This window comes from Odocoileus virginianus, chromosome 17 (assembly GCF_023699985.2).
Source record: "Odocoileus virginianus isolate 20LAN1187 ecotype Illinois chromosome 17, Ovbor_1.2, whole genome shotgun sequence".
Lineage (NCBI taxonomy): Eukaryota > Metazoa > Chordata > Mammalia > Artiodactyla > Cervidae > Odocoileus > Odocoileus virginianus.
The window spans coordinates 53669943-53686144 of NC_069690.1; the positions used below are offsets into that span (position 1 = coordinate 53669943).

The following is a 16202-nucleotide window of genomic DNA, read 5'->3' on the forward strand; positions in this document are numbered from 1 at the left end:
TTTGGGAAATGAAGCCAAAGGAAAAAAGAACAAGGGAGAGTAAAGATTTGAAATTGACAGCTGGGACATTTCTTTAAAGAATACAGTCTTTTTTTTTTTTTATCTTTGCCCAGAAATGGGAGGTTTTGGAGCAGAGGGGATATGGAGATGACCAGAGCTGGTGGATTTTGGGAGTTTTCCTGGAGTGGCTTCTTTTTTTCAAAATGAATTAATTTGGCTGTGCTGGCTCTTAATGTGACAGGTGAACTCTTAGGTGCAGCATGCATGTGGGGTTCAGGCCCCTGACCAGGGATTGAACCCTGGCCCCCTGCATCGGGAGCTTGGAGTCTTAACCACTGGACCACCAGGGAAGCCCCTGGAGCAGCTTCCTGAGATGACTGACTGAATACACACACACACACACACACACACACGGGTCAGTGGCCAGGACCCACCCGAGGCGCTCGTGAAGCGAGGAGAACCAGCTTTCTTACCCTCTGATCTCGCTGAGTACAAATAGAGAAGCCTGGCACTCAGGGTGTGCCCGAGATCAGTGTGAAGTGTGGATAAAAATGGTCCAGGTAGGGCACAGTGCAGAAGGTCCCCAGCGGGGGTGAACACTCCCCACGGAGACCTATTTGGAAGTTTCCCAACCAAACTGGCCTGTGCATGAGCGTGGGCTGTGGATATGTTTTTAATATGCTCCATGAAGCTTTCCCGGCTTGGGGCTGTGTGTGTGTCTGTCTGTCTGTCTGTGTCTGATGTCCACGCCAAATCCACACCGGCTTATTTCTATACAAGCCCAGCTCTGCAGTCCCACACTTTACACACGAACACGCGGACACCAGAATTTACTCGAGATGGGCTTCTAAAGATTCTATTTATAAATACCTAATTTTCACAGAACAATGTTTAACACACACTAGGGAAACCAAGAACTCAAGAGAAACCTGCCGTGAGTCCTTCTGCAAAATAACAAACTGTTCTGTAACAAGTAATTACCCCCCTCGAGTTTGTTTTTTACGTTGGGATTTTCACATGATGGGGCTTCTCAGAAGCCGAGTCTGCTGGCAGAGCCTGCGACCGGCTGTGGCTCACAGATAACTTTGCTCTTTCAGTGCCCTTCTCTGGGACTGGGGGACGGGGGCAGGGAGAAGGGATGAGACACCAGACAAGCCACACTGACAGCTCCCACAGGCCCGGGGTACAAGCGGCGGGCGCCCAGGGCGAGTCCTGTTTGTAAGGACGCACTCATTACTTTCCAGGTGACAGAGAGGGGGATGTGCTAACAGGGTCAGAGAGACACTGAAGCTGTCATTGTCAGAAGGGGGTCTTGGGAGCTAGAACCCAGCTCCCTTCACCCAGCAGGATGGAAAGAAGGCCAGAGGGTCCCAGCTCACCCAGGGAGTAGCTTGAGGCTGGGGGAGGGGCTGTGGGGACTGTCTCGTGATCCTGACTCTTGGTGTTTTATTGGGAGCTCAGAGCGGGCGGCACAGGGGAGTCAGCTCCGTCCTCTAAGCTGGCGGGTCAGGCATCAGCCATCACAGAGGCAGGACGTGGGGCGTGATGGATGGCGAGCTTAACGCTGGCGGACAGAGCCCATGTCCCCAAGAGCTGCATTAAGAACAAGAACAACCAGCTTCTCCCTGCACTGGAGGGAGCTGGAGCCAAACAACCCAGGATGCTGGGGGTTGGGGAGGGGGCGGGGGGGTCACTGTGGTCCAGTGAGGGGGTGGGGGGATCGCTGTGGTCCAGTGAGGGGGTGGGGGGGGTTGCTGTGGTCCAGCGAGGGGGTGGGGGATCGCTGTGGTCCAGTGAGGGGTCGGGGGGGGGTCACTGTGGTCCAGTGAGGGGGCGGGGGGGGGTCACTGTGGTCCAGTGAGGGGGTGGGGGGTCACTGTGGGTCCAGCGAGGGGGTGGGGGGGTCACTGTGGTCCAGCGAGGGGGTGGGGGGTCACTGTGGTCCAGCGAGGGGGTGGGGGGTCACTGTGGTCCAGTGAGGGGGGGGTCACTGTGGTCAGCGAGGGGGGTGGGGCGGGGTCATGTGGTCCAGGGGGGTGGGGGGGGTCACTGTGGTCCAGCGAGGGGGTGGGGGGGGTCACTGTGGTCCAGCGAGGGGGTGGGGGGGGTCACTGTGGTCCAGCGAGGGGGTGGGGGGATCGCTGTGGTCCAGTGAGGGGGTTGGGGGGGTCGCTGTGGTCCAGCGAGGGGCTGGGGGGCGTTGCTGTGGTCCAGTGAGGGGGTGGGGGGATCGCTGTGGTCCAGTGAGGGGGTGGGGGGCGTTGCTGTGGTCCAGCGAGGGGGTGGGGGGGTCACTGTGGTCCAGCGAGGGGGTGGGGGGGGGTCGCTGTGGTCCAGCGAGGGGGTGGGGGGGTCGCTGGGTCCAGCGAGGGGCTGGGGGGCGTTGCTGTGGTCCAGTGAGGGGGTGGGGGGATCGCTGTGGTCCAGTGAGGGGGCAGGGGGGTCGCTGTGGTCCAGCGAGGGGGCAGGGGGGTCGCTGTGGTCCAGCGAGGGGGTGGGGGGGTCACTGTGGTCCAGCGAGGGGGTGGGGGGGTCACTGTGGTCCAGCGAGGGGCTGGGGGGCGTTGCTGTGGTCCAGTGAGGGGGTGGGGGGATCGCTGTGGTCCAGTGAGGGGGCAGGGGGGTCACTGTGGTCCAGCGAGGGGGTGGGGGGGTCACTGTGGTCCAGTGAGGGGGTGGGGGGCGTTGCTGTGGTCCAGCGAGGGGGTGGGGGGGTCACTGTGGTCCAGCGAGGGGGGGGGGGGGGTCGCTGTGGTCCAGCGAGGGGGTGGGGGGGTCACTGTGGTCCAGTGAGGGGGTGGGGGGGTCACTGTGGTCCAGCGAGGGGGTGGGGGGGTCGCTGTGGTCCAGCGAGGGGGTGGGGGGGTCACTGTGGTCCAGCGAGGGGGTGGGGGGTCACTGTGGTCCAGTGAGGGGGTGGGGGGGTCACTGTGGTCCAGCGAGGTGGGGGTCACTGTGGTCCAGCGAGGGGCGCTACCCAGGTCCCCTTGGACAGGTGAGGCTGCTCTGGAGCCATGCTGGGCAGCGCTGGGCCAGCAGTGGGCACAGGCTGGAGGCTGCACCCAGACACCGTGGGGGGTGACGGCTGCGGGGCCCTGGGGGTGTCCTGGCAGGAGCTCCAGAGACAAGCCGCAGTGCTGGAGTGAGTGACAGTGTAATCGGAATTTCATTTAGAAGGGGCGGGGGCTGGGGCGGTGGTGGACAGCACGGCCAAACACCAGCGGCCACTCCCTGGATGAGCTGGAGTGGCAGCTCCCCAGAAAGAGGAAGGAAGGAAAGTGCAGGCCCGTCCCCGTATTATTGATTTCCCTGGAAAAGAAGAGACAAGCTAATCCTTTAAAGTCAGTCATTTCAACCTGAGCGCTGGCCATTGTTTGAAGTTAGAATTTGCTCAACATCGGCATCTGTCTGGGGAGTGCGTACAGGCGGTTTTGGGGGTGTTGGGCAGAAATGCTTCCTTCCTACAGCCCCAGGATCACGGGCTGGAAGCAGAGATTAGGCACTGTCGGTGGAGGGTGGTCCACACCCAGGGACACAAGTGTTCCCAGGGGCCCAGAGGAGCTGGCGGACGGCCACAGACCCCCACCAAGTCAGGGTGGGCCCGGCCTGGGGGTGGGGGAGCTACTCCATGGGCCGCACCTGTGGGGGGTTGCCCGGCATGACTGGTGAAACGGGAGGGAAGGGAGAGGCATGACAATATCAGCCTTCCGGGACTTCCCTGCTGGTCCAATGATTAAGAAACCACCCTGAAATGCTGGGGACACAGGCGGGACTCCTGAGGGGAACTAAGGCCCCAGGTGCCTTGGGGTGACTGAGCCCGCACACCACAACTAGAGTCCACGTGCTCCAGAGGCAAAAGACCAGATGCAGGCACAAAAATTAAAACAAAACAAACCGACCTTCCTGGAGCCTCCAGAATGGGATGAGGCGTGGACGCTGGGAGAGGAAAAGGAAGAGAAGGAAGATGTCGTCCCTGGGAGCTCAGGTAGGTCCCCAAATAGTCCCCATCCCACAAGGCAGGCGCCTGGATGTCCCAGACCCTGTGAGGCCCTTTGGCAACCCCCTCCTTGCCCCAGGTGGCCAGGAAGCTGGCCCAGCTTGTTCTGGTTTGGTGCTGGCCTGAGTCCCGACCCATGGGACTCAGACAGGGTGATGTCCCCAAACAAGGGACTACCGGGCTGTTTACTGTGCTGAGGGCGCAGCTCTGGATTTGTGGATTTGTCTCCTCCGTGGAGACGGTTCATCCTGCCAGCATGCTGCTCGCCCTCTGGGGCCACGCCTCCGGTCTCGATGGCCCCCGCTTCCTTCCGGGTCCCCCACCCTGTGCAAATACGGGTACAGCGCTCACACTGTCTCCTGTTGGAGTTGTGCTCTTGGGGGTGCAGGCTGGTCTTCTGGGATGGTCCCCGAGAGCCCCCAGGTCCCATGAAGTCACCGCTGCCACTGGAACTCGTTACTTCACACTGACTTTCCCTCCCCCCCGGTCCCGGAGGCCTCTAGGCCACCTCCTGCCCCAGAACTGGTGAGAATAAATACGCAAGCGATGGCAGCGGTGACCCACTTATTAGCAGATGCCACAGCCCCAGGGCACTGGGGCTGCTGCTGAAATACAGAGAGAGAAAGGCCGTGGCAGGGAGGGGAGATGTCCTTGGGCAGACGCGCAGAGCTCCAGCTATTCGAGCGAACGGGAGAAGCCCTCTTGGCCACTGAGGACCGAGGGGTGGCAGGAAGGTGGCGGGTCTGTCAGGTGGACGGCGGGACGTGCCTACACGGATCACCCAGCAGGCCCCACCCTGGGCAGCCCTGCCCCGACCTCTGCAAACATTAGGCTCCAGGACTGGCCAGCGGGTCCCCTTGTATCTGCACCCTCATCTCTGCCTCAGCTCAAGGACCCCAGGGAAGCCACGGTCTCCGAGTCTCAGCTTTCTCTGCTGTGAAATGGGATGATGCCATGGACCTTCCTGCCTGGCTGGGAGGGCCAGACAGGAAACGAGGAAATAACTGGTAACACGCTACACCCCCGTGAACCACGCAGCAGGAAGGACCCGGCAGGGCTCGGCCAGGTGCTCCAGGCGGGGATGTCACTCCGTTCTGTACCCCCAACAAGTAGGATGTTTTTCCCTTCACTGGTACTGTTCTAGGAGGAGACCGCGAGGTTTTAAAAAGGGGATTACGTGCTGTTTCAATTGTGGCCGGTGGTAGAGGCAAGTGGTATCACCTAAGACTGAGACAAGGTGGATCAGAAAACACAATCTCCTGCCAGAGAAGACGAAACCAGGGCTCCTGGAGAAGGCCCAGAAGGACCTTCAGCGCTAACCTGAGCCCTAATCAGACTGACCTGCTCCTTCAGGACGAGTCCAGCAGGCAGAACCCCCCACCCCGCTGCAGAACCCAACATACGCCCTGCTTCTTCAAGTGGTGTCCGGCGGGAGAGGCCCCTCTGTCTGGCAGAGGGTGGCTGCACCACCCTCCCGGGTCACCTGGGTCCTGGAGGTGAATCTCCCTGCTCCTGTGTTCAAGGCAAGCCAGGATAACCTTGTCCTGGTCCAAAGCGGCCCACAAGGGGCCCCCTGCCTGATGCTACCAGTGTGCGGCCGGGTCTCCGGCCAGGATGAGCTCCGCTCTGCCATCTGTGTGCCCAGTTCTGCCCGGCCTGGCCTGCTGAGCGGCCGGTACCCCAGCGGCAACGATCCACCTGCGAGCGGTGGAGGTCGCTCCTGCCGCCGGCGACGAGCTCTCAGCGCTCGAGGAGTCCCACTGCCCCCCAGAACTGCCCTCTGATGCTCTCGGGGAGGTGACACCGACGGGGCCTGGGGCGCGGGTGCGAGTGAGGCTGGAAGGGACCGCAGGAACAAGGACAAGACAGCTGGGCAGTGCCCTTGACTCGAGGGGAAAAGCCACACATGTCCCACTTCCAAGACGCTCGGGACAGTCTGATTCCTGGACGGGACTCATTTCCATACGACCCTGCCATTCACCAGTGGCCCCTGACTCCTCCTCACCGTGCAGGAGAATGAAATGCTAAATCCCGACTTTGTTTCCTACCCAAGTCGGAGACGCTGAGCAGAAAGAATCCCAGGATGCTCCCCAGCCTGCAGGCAAGGTTGCGGGTTTGAAAGCGCTGGGGCATCAACACTTTCCCATTTGATCCTTCAGAGGAGCGGGGTGGGGTGCGGTGGTGGGAATGGGGATGGGGTGGGGATCTGAGGATCAGATCTGGATGTGAATTCGCGTGGCCCCTCCAGCTGGGGCCCCTCCGGCTGGGGCCCAGGTCACCGCTGGCCCCCGCTGTGGCATCTCGCTGGGATGCCCGGGGGGGCACACGTGGCTCGCGGGACCACCCCCAACTTTGCAGGGCCCTGTGGCTACTCCAAGGAGGGAGGAGACGGAGACACTGACTCAGATCAGCTGCACTGGAGTCACAGGATGTGGATGGAGCTCGCGGGCCGCGGGAGGGGAGGAGGAATTTTCCGTTCGTTAAGGTCAAGGGCTTCGGGGAGGCGACTGGTGGCTGCGGGCAGAGGAAGCTCCCTTCTTACAAGCACTCACGGTGCTATACACGGGCGCCTCCAAAGGCAGTTAACATCCTATGTGTTCTCGTCCCGTGTGCCCGTTTCAGCAGCATTCCCGCGGAGACACAGAACAGGCTATTTCCAAGGACTTTCTAAAAGCTAAATTGTAATGTAGAAGAAGCCAGAATATGCTGGTCTGGAAAAGACAAGAAGTGGCTGTCAGAGATCCTTTGAAACAGGCAGGCTGGGCAGGCGCACGGCTTACCTGAGACAAAGAAGTGACTGAGTCTGGAGTGGGAAAGGTACCTGAAATCCACCTGCTGCCTTGCCCAACGTGGCAGCGAAACAGTCGGTAGAAAGCATTGCCATGGGGGTGGGGGTTGGGAGCCTTCCCTGGTGGTCCAGTGGCTAAGACTCCACGCTTCCAGTGCAGGCGGCCTGGGTTCGATCCCTGGTCAGGGAACTAGATCCCCCCTGACGCAACTAAGAGTTCACATGCTGTCACTAAAAAGAACCCACACACTGCAACCGAGACCGGGCGCATCCAAATAAATAAATATTTTTTAAAAAAAGAAAGAAAGAACTGTGGTGGGAATCTCTAGCCTGGAGGGACAATTTCCAAACAGGAATGACTGTGGCAGTGGGTGGTGGGGGGGGGGGAGGTGAGGGAAAAGGATGCCCCTCATCTCCTACGATCTAAGGGCCCCCCTGATGGAACAAGGACACAGGGGTGAGCCCCTCAGGCCAGACCTGGGAGGGAAGGCGCCGTTAGCACAGAGTGCCCGGGCCCGAGGAAGGAAGCCCACGTCAGCCGACCCCCTCCTTCAGTTACTGGGCCGCTCCCGACGCACTAATAGCGGGCGGCCGGCACGCGGACGAGCCCCCAGTGTTCAGGGTCAGGAGGCTCGGCGCTGCGGAGGCTGTGGGCCCCGGCAGCCACACGCGAAGCTGTAGAATAACTTCTGAGACGGCGCCGAAGTCCACCTGCTTGGAGTTTCTCCAAACCAGGCAGAAGAGCGAGTCTGAACTGAAAACCTGAGCGAACAGAAGCCCCCAGCGGCGGCCGGGAGAAGGTGGGAGGGTGTCAACACCCCGCAGGGGAAGGGCTCTGGTTCCGCTCGGCCTCGCCCCCCCTCCTGTGTTGTGTGGATTGTGGGGGCCTGGTGGCAATTAGCTTCATGAGTTATAAGTGTAATATCTGGGAGATGAAGGCAGTAATTAATGCCTGTCTGCTTTCCTAAAGGGCTCCTTCTGTTCGCCCAGAGAGTTATTGAGATTCAGGGAGGGAGGCTTCCATCATGTGGAAGGTTTACAGGACTAAGAGGAGGAACGATTTAATAAGGCAATAATAATGGTGCTAAATAATTCACCGGGCCTGTGGCAGCAGCCGGCACTCCCAGCGCTCCACGTCTGTTTTGCGGATGGGCGGGGGGACGTGAAGGACAGACCCTGCACAGCCTCCAGCAGCCCCACCAGGGAAGGACCCACCCGAGGGGCTCCCCCGCTTGGACCTGCCCCCAGGTCTGTGCTGAGCCTCTCGGACCCTTTCCTCAACTTCCTCCTTCTGCTATGTGGGTCAGAGATCCAGACGGGTCCTCACACTCACCAACGCTTTTGCTAATTCCATCAATCATGGTTTGTTGAGATGCTAAGAGGCTAATGGGCCTCCAGTCTTCTGGGGGCCCTGCGGAGTCCTCTGCCTGCCCCCAAGGCTGGGATATGGGGGGGGGAGGGTGCTGGGAAAACCTGTCACGCAAGTCCCGCTGGACCTCGGGTGAGATACAGTTCTCCGAGAAGACAGAATCCTGGCTGGAGCTGACCATGGGACTGTTCCAGAAACAGAGAGGAAAACGCGTGTCTCCCGGGGCTGGGCCACAGGACTCCCCTGGGGGAAGGCCAGGAGGGTGGGGCTGGGAAGGCGGAACCAGTCCTGGGGGTTAACCCAATTCAGAGCCTAGCAGCACAGCCACCGCGGGGCTGCGGAACCGCTGGCAGGATGCGGCTCCCTGCCTCTCTCACGGCTCTGCTCCCCCTCAGCTAGGTGGCCACGCGTCAGGCTGTGTGTCACCTAATGCTCTTGAGAAGCACCAAGAGGAATCAGAGCGTCTTAACAGACGCTGCACACGCGAGAGGGAGCCATTTCTGAGTCCCGCCTGCAAACCAGGCAGAGACAGACACGGCCTCTGGTTTATTCCCCGAGACACACAGGGCGCGTCCCTCAGCTCCCATCCCCCTCCACCCCCCAACCTCTCCACACCGGCACGGAGCCTGGAGATTCATCTTCCCGTGTCTGCAGGGAGCAGGGGAGATGGAGGGCGAGCGGGGCCGATCCCTCCTCGAGTGGGGAGCTGCCCGCAATCAGCGTCTCCGTGAGACAGCTCAGTCCCACCCGCCCAGCCAGGAACCCTGGGAACCACTCAGGCACTCGTGGGTTGGGCAGGGAGAAGGTCAAAATAAGAAAAGCTTCCAGAAAACCAGCCCGGGGCCTCTTAATGGGGCTTTGCTAAGCGTGCCCTGAAACCCTGAGCTAAGTTTATGAGAGTTCATCGCCCTGGAGCTGGCACCGACCTGAATGCCAACTCCAGACCACATACGACAGAGGCCTGGTGGCCTGGATACTGTGTGGCTGGCGCTGTAGTGACATGATCTACCTTCTGACCAGGACCGAGGCCCCCGGAACCAGCCAGGGTGTGGAGCTGTATTGACGCTCCTCTCTGGGGAGAGCTCCAGCCGAGTGGAGGTGGCTCACAGGCCTGGTCCCTCCGGCCGGCCACTCACCAGGTAGATGCGGTAGGCGTCCATGCGGCGCAGGGGCCCCCAGCACGGGTCCGTGTCGTTGTACTTGGTGTCGGCCTCCACGCCGCACGAGTCGTTGCCTAGGGCACTGCTGACGAAGAGAACGGTGGCTCAGTGTGGGCCTCCCCGCTTGGCCGGAAGCCGACAGAACCTGCCTTTGTCAACTGCGGGCAATAGCCGATTCTCCACGCCACCCCTGCACTGTGGCTTCGGGTCCCACGGTCTGACTCTGCAGGCTTTCCCGTCTCTGGGGGCAGGCACTGTCCCCTAATCCCGCTGCACCATTTCTCGGCCACTCAGGAGCCGCTGGTGGGAACCCCGGTCCCCTTCCCAACGGGGCAGGGAAGGGACAGTGGTGAGGAACGTGTCTCTGCAGGCCAGGATGCACAGCTGGCCATGGCACGTGCAGAGAAGGGCCTCCGACACCGACCCGCTGGGGACACTGATGGAGGTGCTCAGTGTCAGGCTTCCACCCTGAGAACACACCGTCCCGACCGCCCGAAGGAGCCTGTCTGGCTGCAGCTGGCAGGGGCGGGGGCGGGGACACTCACCAGGTCACCTGCATGAGGGAGAAGGGCACGGCTGCGGCGTAGATGGCCAGGTCCCCATACAGGTAGACGATGATGCAGAAGTAGAACAGGTTGACCCCCACTGGAAGCAACAGAGCCGTCGGTCAGGGAGCCAGCCGCCTGCCTGCTTTCTCACGACGGCGGCTCGCTCTCTGAGTGGAGCGGGGAAGCCCTCCCCCGAGCCCTGCCTCTCAATCCGGCTGCCTACACCGTGATGCTGGCGGGAGACTGTCACCTGAGACGGGGGCTGGGCCAGGCTGGATCAGAGAGGTTCTGGACCCAGACCGGCTGCAGAGTGAGCTTGGGGCACGGACTGGCCGCAGAGGATCTGGAGGCGTCTGTGCTTGGGCCCGGCTGCCCGGTGAGGGCGGGCGGGAAGGAGAGGGGATGGCCCGAGGCAGGGGCCTGAACCCCAGGGCTGGCGAGGGGGGCGTCTTTGCAGCCACATGCAGGGTTCCAAGACAGAAGACTGAGGGACTGAAGAGCAAGAAGATAGCAGGGAACAGCCCAGCTCCGGAAGCTGAAAGTTGCTCAGTCGTGTCCGACTCTGCGACCCCATGGACTATACAGTCCATGGAATTCTCCAGGCTGGAATACTGGAGTGGGTAGCCTTTCCCTTCTCCAGGGGATCTTCCCAACCCAGGGCTCGAACCCAGGGCTCCCGCACTGCAGGCTCTTTACCAGCTGAGCCACCAGGGAAGCCTGGAAGCTGAAAACAAGAGGGTAAAAAGCCCTGGATTTCTAAAGACCGAGTGTCTCATTCTGAATGTGGCCCATCACCAAGCCCCCAAGGGTGAGGCTGGCCTGGTTGGCTGGGGGCAGGGGGTGGCTCACTTTCCTTCTTACCAGAATCACCCGCGGGGAGGATGCTGATGAGGAAGGTTCCTCTGCAGAGGCCAACCTTGGTCCCTTTCCCCCAAGGAGGGGCCTGGACTAGGACCCAGGAGCTCCACTCTGGTCTTAATCCTGCCAGCCTCCTTTCCCAACCCTGGCAAGTCCGACTGTCTCTAATTCTGTCCAGTGAGAAGAATTCAGCCTGCCTACATTCCACACGTGATTCCGGCTATAAAGACCTGGTGTAAAAGTGCCTTAAAAAAGCATCCGGGCCCTACAACCTCAGGATCATGGCCCCAGACAGCCAGCCTCAAACTCCTGTTCAAACTGGTGGCTTGTTTTCGGTGTCACTGATCTCAAGCTGCTAGTGTCGCCGAGAACAGAAAGAAAAATGAAGTGACAGTTCCCTTCTAATCCTGGTGGCTCCAAAGAGCCTCCGGGTCCCCGATGGTGGTGGTGGTGGGGGAGCCAGGGACAAGTTCCTCTTTGGCTATTTGAGATTGGCTCTGCTCCTAGGAGTCTAGGGGGAAAAGACTCAGAAGACACTGTTCTTGGAAGAACCCTGGAGGGCTTCAGAGAGTGCGGATGGCTAAGCTCGGTGGCCCCGGGGGGGCGTGGGGGGGCGGTCACCACTTCTCACCCCCGGGCTGTGAATCCAGCTCCCCGTCACCTCCTGCGGGGGGGGGGGGGGGGTGTCACCGTCCCTCCCCACTCCCAGTCTTTCCTCCACCCGCAGAGCACTCATGTAGGCTGTTTATAAACTGCCACTGGCCCTCCCTGATCAATAAATTTCATTACGAGACACAAAGTGGGAGGATCAATGCACTTCCTTGAGGACAGCGGTGACCAGGCCTGGCATTTCTAATTACAGGACTGAGTCTGGGCCCCCAGGGAGCCTTGTGTGGAGGCTGGCAGCCCGTCCAAAGGTAACGGGGATGATCGGTGACTTAGGATTGAGTTGAGCAGTGGTTCCAGTTTGGGGGCGGGGACCTCCTGCTGGGGACATTTGGCAAAGTCTGAGGACATTTTTGATTGTCAGGACTGGGCAAGTGCTACTGACCACTAGTAGGGGCAAGTCAAGGGTGCTACTCAACATCCTACAACACGCAGGGCAGGCCGCACAGTGAGGAAGGGTCCGGTCACACGGCAACAGGGCCGAGCTTGAGAAGCCCTGGAGCAGACGAGGGGAGGGTGACCTCTACGTCTGAGCTGCTCTCGAACGAGTATGTTTATTTTCTATCAGTTTCGGGTAAACTAGACGTCTAGATTGCGGGGCGCACATACACAACAATATAAAAAAAACCCGAAACTGCAAGTTCCTAGAATCCTTAAAGAATTCTTAAAGCAATATTAAAAAAACCCGAAACTGCAAGTTCCTAGAATTCTTAAAGAGATCAGAGCGGACTGTAAAACGTGAAGACTGGGGAGGAGGTTTAAGAGGTGTATGCCCTGGCTTCGATGTGCATTCTGTCTCAGAAGCCTGCATTTGGCGGGAGGCTGTGCAGCGGCAGTCTCTTATAACGAGATGGGCAGAGAAACAGGATGAAAGAAGAGCACAGAGGACCCAGATGCAGCCCATCTCGTTCTTGTGAGTTCTGAGAGTTCTCGCTGAGGCTGGTCCGGTGAGGAGGGCGGAGGCAGGCTTTGGGGGTGACCTCAATCACCATCTCCTGTCGCATCCCACCATGGTGATAAGTGGATGCTTGATGTCTCAAGAAACAGCCAAGAAGATTCTAGTTTCCACAGTCCCCGCCTCGGCTCTAGATCAGCACAGCCACATTCAAGACCGGGAAGAGCCAGTGGAGATGCTCCTGTCTGCGAACAGGGGGCTTGGACGAAGGGGCAGAAAAATCTCCCAAGGTAACTGCAAGGTCAAGCATTTCCTGAGATGTGTCCGACTCTCGGTGAAGGTTCGGGCATTACCAAGACTAAACCCTTTAACAGATCATCTCCCCGAAGAACAAGATTTGGGGATGGAGGCCTAAGATGTTGTTTCCGGAACAACCGACACGGACGACAGCATCTGAGCTGGCCACTGTCCTTGCGATCCCACCAGGCAGCAGGTGGAGCACACCGGAGGTCACGATCAGCCCTGCAGAGTCCAGACGGCGGCCCCGAGCACGGGCTCCTGGCGCCCTCTGCTGGCCACTGTGAAGACACCCTCCCCACGCACAGCCACACACCACCCACCGTCACAGACACAACAGCCCAGGAGAAAAGAGGCAAGGCAGAAGCAATCAAGAAAGAGGCACACGACCACCAACCGCCTCCACTGGAAAGCTGCTTGGGACTCAACCTCCATGAGCCATGGTTGGTAGTGAAAGTGAAAGTCGCTCAGTCGTGTCTGACTCTTTGTGACCCCATGGACTGTATAGGATTCTCCAGGCCAGAATACTGGAGTGGGTAGCCTACCCCTTCTCCAGGGGATCTTCCTGACCCAGGAATTGAACCGGGGTTCTCCTGCATTGCAGGCGGATTCTTTACCAGCTGATCCACAAGGGAAGCCCCCAAAGTTGCTAAGTTGTTGTTTTTTAGTGTCTGACTCTTTGCGACCCCATGGACTGTAGCCCACCAGGCTCCTCTGTCCGTGGGATCCTCCAGGCAAGAATACTGGAGTGGGTTGCCATTTCCTTCTCTGGGGGATCTTCCCAACCCAGGGATTGAACCCATGTTTCCTGCATTGGTAGGCGGATCCTTTACCACTAGCTGCTTCTTTATTCCCGATGCACTGAACAGGGAGGGAACCAAGAGAACTCTTTGAAGGGGTTCAGAACACTTTGAAGCCAGCAAGGTGGCTTCTCAGGCCAAGAATTGTTTCCTCCCTCCCCCCTGCCCCATCCCCAGGAGAGGTGGAACCCCGACCCGGGTGCCCCGGCCCGCAGGAAGGCACCAGCTTCCCCTGCCCGCTTCCCATGCGGAGAAAGCACCCCTACCTTTATTGAAGAACATGGAGGCCATCTGCCCCATCTCCACCCGGTCTGTGATCTCGAAAAGGTTTGATCCACGTCTCTCTGTGGAGCCAGGAGGAAAGAAAGGGTGTTATTTTTTCCCACGAGGACAAGCTCCCAGGAGGGGTGCTGGGCTCACCGAATCCTCCAGAATAAAGAAGTCCCAAGGGGCTCAAACTCTTAAGAAAACTTTTCCTTGTGTTTCCTGCTTGAAACATTTTTAAAAACACCCACAGAGGAGGCTCCCTGGTAGTCAGGACTCTGAGTTTCCTTCGCAGGGGTCAGGGGTTAGATCCCTGGTCAGGCAACGAAGATCCCACGTGCCTTGAAGTGCAGCCAAAAAAAATAAATAGATAAAGGAAAAGAGAAAATGTCTATAGAAAGGGACCCAGGGATGCTCACTGTGGGGTGAGAGGGACGGCAGGGGTGCCTCCCTGGCTCAGCTGGGGCCTGGGTGTGTGTCTATCCGGTGGGATAGGAAGGAGGGAAGTCAGAGGCCGACACTGACTCGGGCTTCCAGGGGCCGAGGTCAAGGGCCCTCCCCAGGCCGCTGACAGCAGTTGGCGGCAGAGTCAGCAGCGGGGAGCCCGGCCCAGCGCTCTAGGGCGGCGCTCTGCTCGACTTTCCCTGCTGCCTTCCCAGGATCAGCCCTCAGGTGGGAAGTGCTCTGAGGGTCTCTGCAGGGGGAACCCCAGACCCACCCTGAGCCCTCTCCATGAGGAAGCGGAAGCCCGTGGACCAGAGGGAAGCGCGGGCCAGCCCGGAACCCCAAGACTTACGCACAGACAGGATGGGCCGCTTCTCCGCCCGCTCGTAGCTGTCCTGGGCGAGAACATCGCTGTCGGAGGCCGAGGAGGAGGAGGAGTCGTCTTCCTCGTCCTGGGAGGGGGCGGGATGCGGAGGGTGAGGAAGACAGGAAAGAAGCGGGGACACCCAAGGGAGAGCCTGCTCGCTCTGTCCTCTCTTCCTAGAAGGCATCTGACCAGGGAGCTTTCCACACTTCCGGGCTGTCCCATCAGGGGGTCAGAGGCGCTGAGGGAGAGGCTGCAGCATGCGGCCTGGGATGAAGGTTCCCAGGTCAGAGGGAGGAGGGAGCAAGGAGGGGATGCAGGAGAGCACTGGGGAGGAGGGAGCAAGGAGGGGATGCCGGAGAGCACTGGGGAGGAGGGAGCAAGGAGGGGATGATGGGAGAGCACTGGGGAGGAGGGAGCAAGGAGGGGATGCAGGAGAGCACTGGGGAGGAGGGAGCAAGGAGGGGATGCAGGAGAGCACTGGGGAGGAGGGAGCAAGGAGGGGATGATGGGAGAGCACTGGGGAGGAGGGAGCAAGGAGGGGATGATGGGAGAGCACTGGGGAGGAGGGAGCAAGGAGGGGATGATGGGAGAGCACTGGGGAGGAGGGAGCAAGGAGGGGATGCAGGAGAGCACTGGGGAGGAGGGAGCAAGGAGGGGATGATGGGAGAGCACTGGGGAGGAGGGAGCAAGGAGGGGATGATGGGAGAGCACTGGGGAGGAGGGAGCAAGGAGGGGATGATGGGAGAGCACTGGGGAGGAGGGAGCAATGAGGGGATGATGGGAGAGCACTGGGGAGGAAGGAGCAAGGAGGGGATGATGGGAGAGCACTGAGGAGGAGGGAGCAAGGAGGGGATGATGGGAGAGCACTGGGGAGGAGGGAGCAATGAAGGGATGCTCGGAGAGCACTGGGGAGGAGGGAGCAAGGAGGGGATGCAGGAGAGCACTGGGGAGGAGGGAGCAAGGAGGGGATGATGGGAGAGCACTGGGGAGGAGGGAGCAAGGAGGGGATGCTGGAGAGCACTGGGGAGGAGGGAGCAAGGAGGGGATGCCGGAGAGCACTGGGGGAGGAGGGAGCAAGGAAGGGATGCAGGAGAGCACTGGGGAGGAGGGAGCAAGGAGGGGATGCTCGGAGAGCACTGGGGAGGAGGGAGCAAGGAGGGGATGATGGGAGAGCACTGGGGAGGAGGGAGCAAGGAGGGGATGCTGGAGAGCACTGGGGAGGAGGGAGCAAGGAAGGGATGCCGGAGAGCACTGGGGAGGAGGGAGCAATGAGGGGATGATCGGAGAGCACTGGGGAGGAGGGAGCAATGAGGGGATGATGGGAGAGCACTGGGGAGGAGGGAGCAATGAAGGGATGCTCGGAGAGCACTGGGGAGGAGGGAGCAAGGAGGGGATGATGGGAGAGCACTGGGGAGGAGGGAGCAAGGAGGGGATGATGGGAGAGCACTGGGGAGGAGGGAGCAAGGAGGGGATGATGGGAGAGCACTGGGGAGGAGGGAGCAAGGAGGGGATGCAGGAGAGCACTGGGGAGGAGGGAGCAAGGAGGGGATGCTCGGAGAGCACTGGGGAGGAGGGAGCAAGGAAGGGATGCCGGAGAGCACTGGGGAGGAGGGAGCAAGGAGGGGATGCAGGAGAGCATGAGGGGAGGAGGGAGCCACAGCAGAGGCTGTGCATATTCTGGAAGCTGACATGGCTGCGAACTTCAGCTCCTCGCTAGGGTCCAGAGGGGGCCCAGGTTCTGGAGGAGGA

The 16202-nt window shown here is 60.2% G+C and overlaps 1 protein-coding gene across 3 annotated transcripts in view; it reads right to left on the bottom strand.

The window, feature by feature from the left end:
- The window catches only part of TMEM104 (transmembrane protein 104), a 54497-nt gene that overhangs the window by 26398 nt on the left and 11897 nt on the right, over window positions 1-16202 (bottom strand). For 2 of the 3 annotated variants that reach the window (XM_070480008.1, XM_070480007.1), the window contains exons 5-8: window positions 14439-14538; window positions 13645-13722; window positions 9860-9959; window positions 9291-9399 (exon numbers count right to left, since the gene is read on the bottom strand). In XM_070480008.1, coding sequence (XP_070336109.1) covers window positions 9291-9399; window positions 9860-9959; window positions 13645-13722; window positions 14439-14538 — 387 coding nt within the window. The remainder of the gene's footprint in view (window positions 1-9290; window positions 9400-9859; window positions 9960-13644; window positions 13723-14438; window positions 14539-16202) is intronic. The other variant, XM_070480009.1, reaches the window with a different exon arrangement.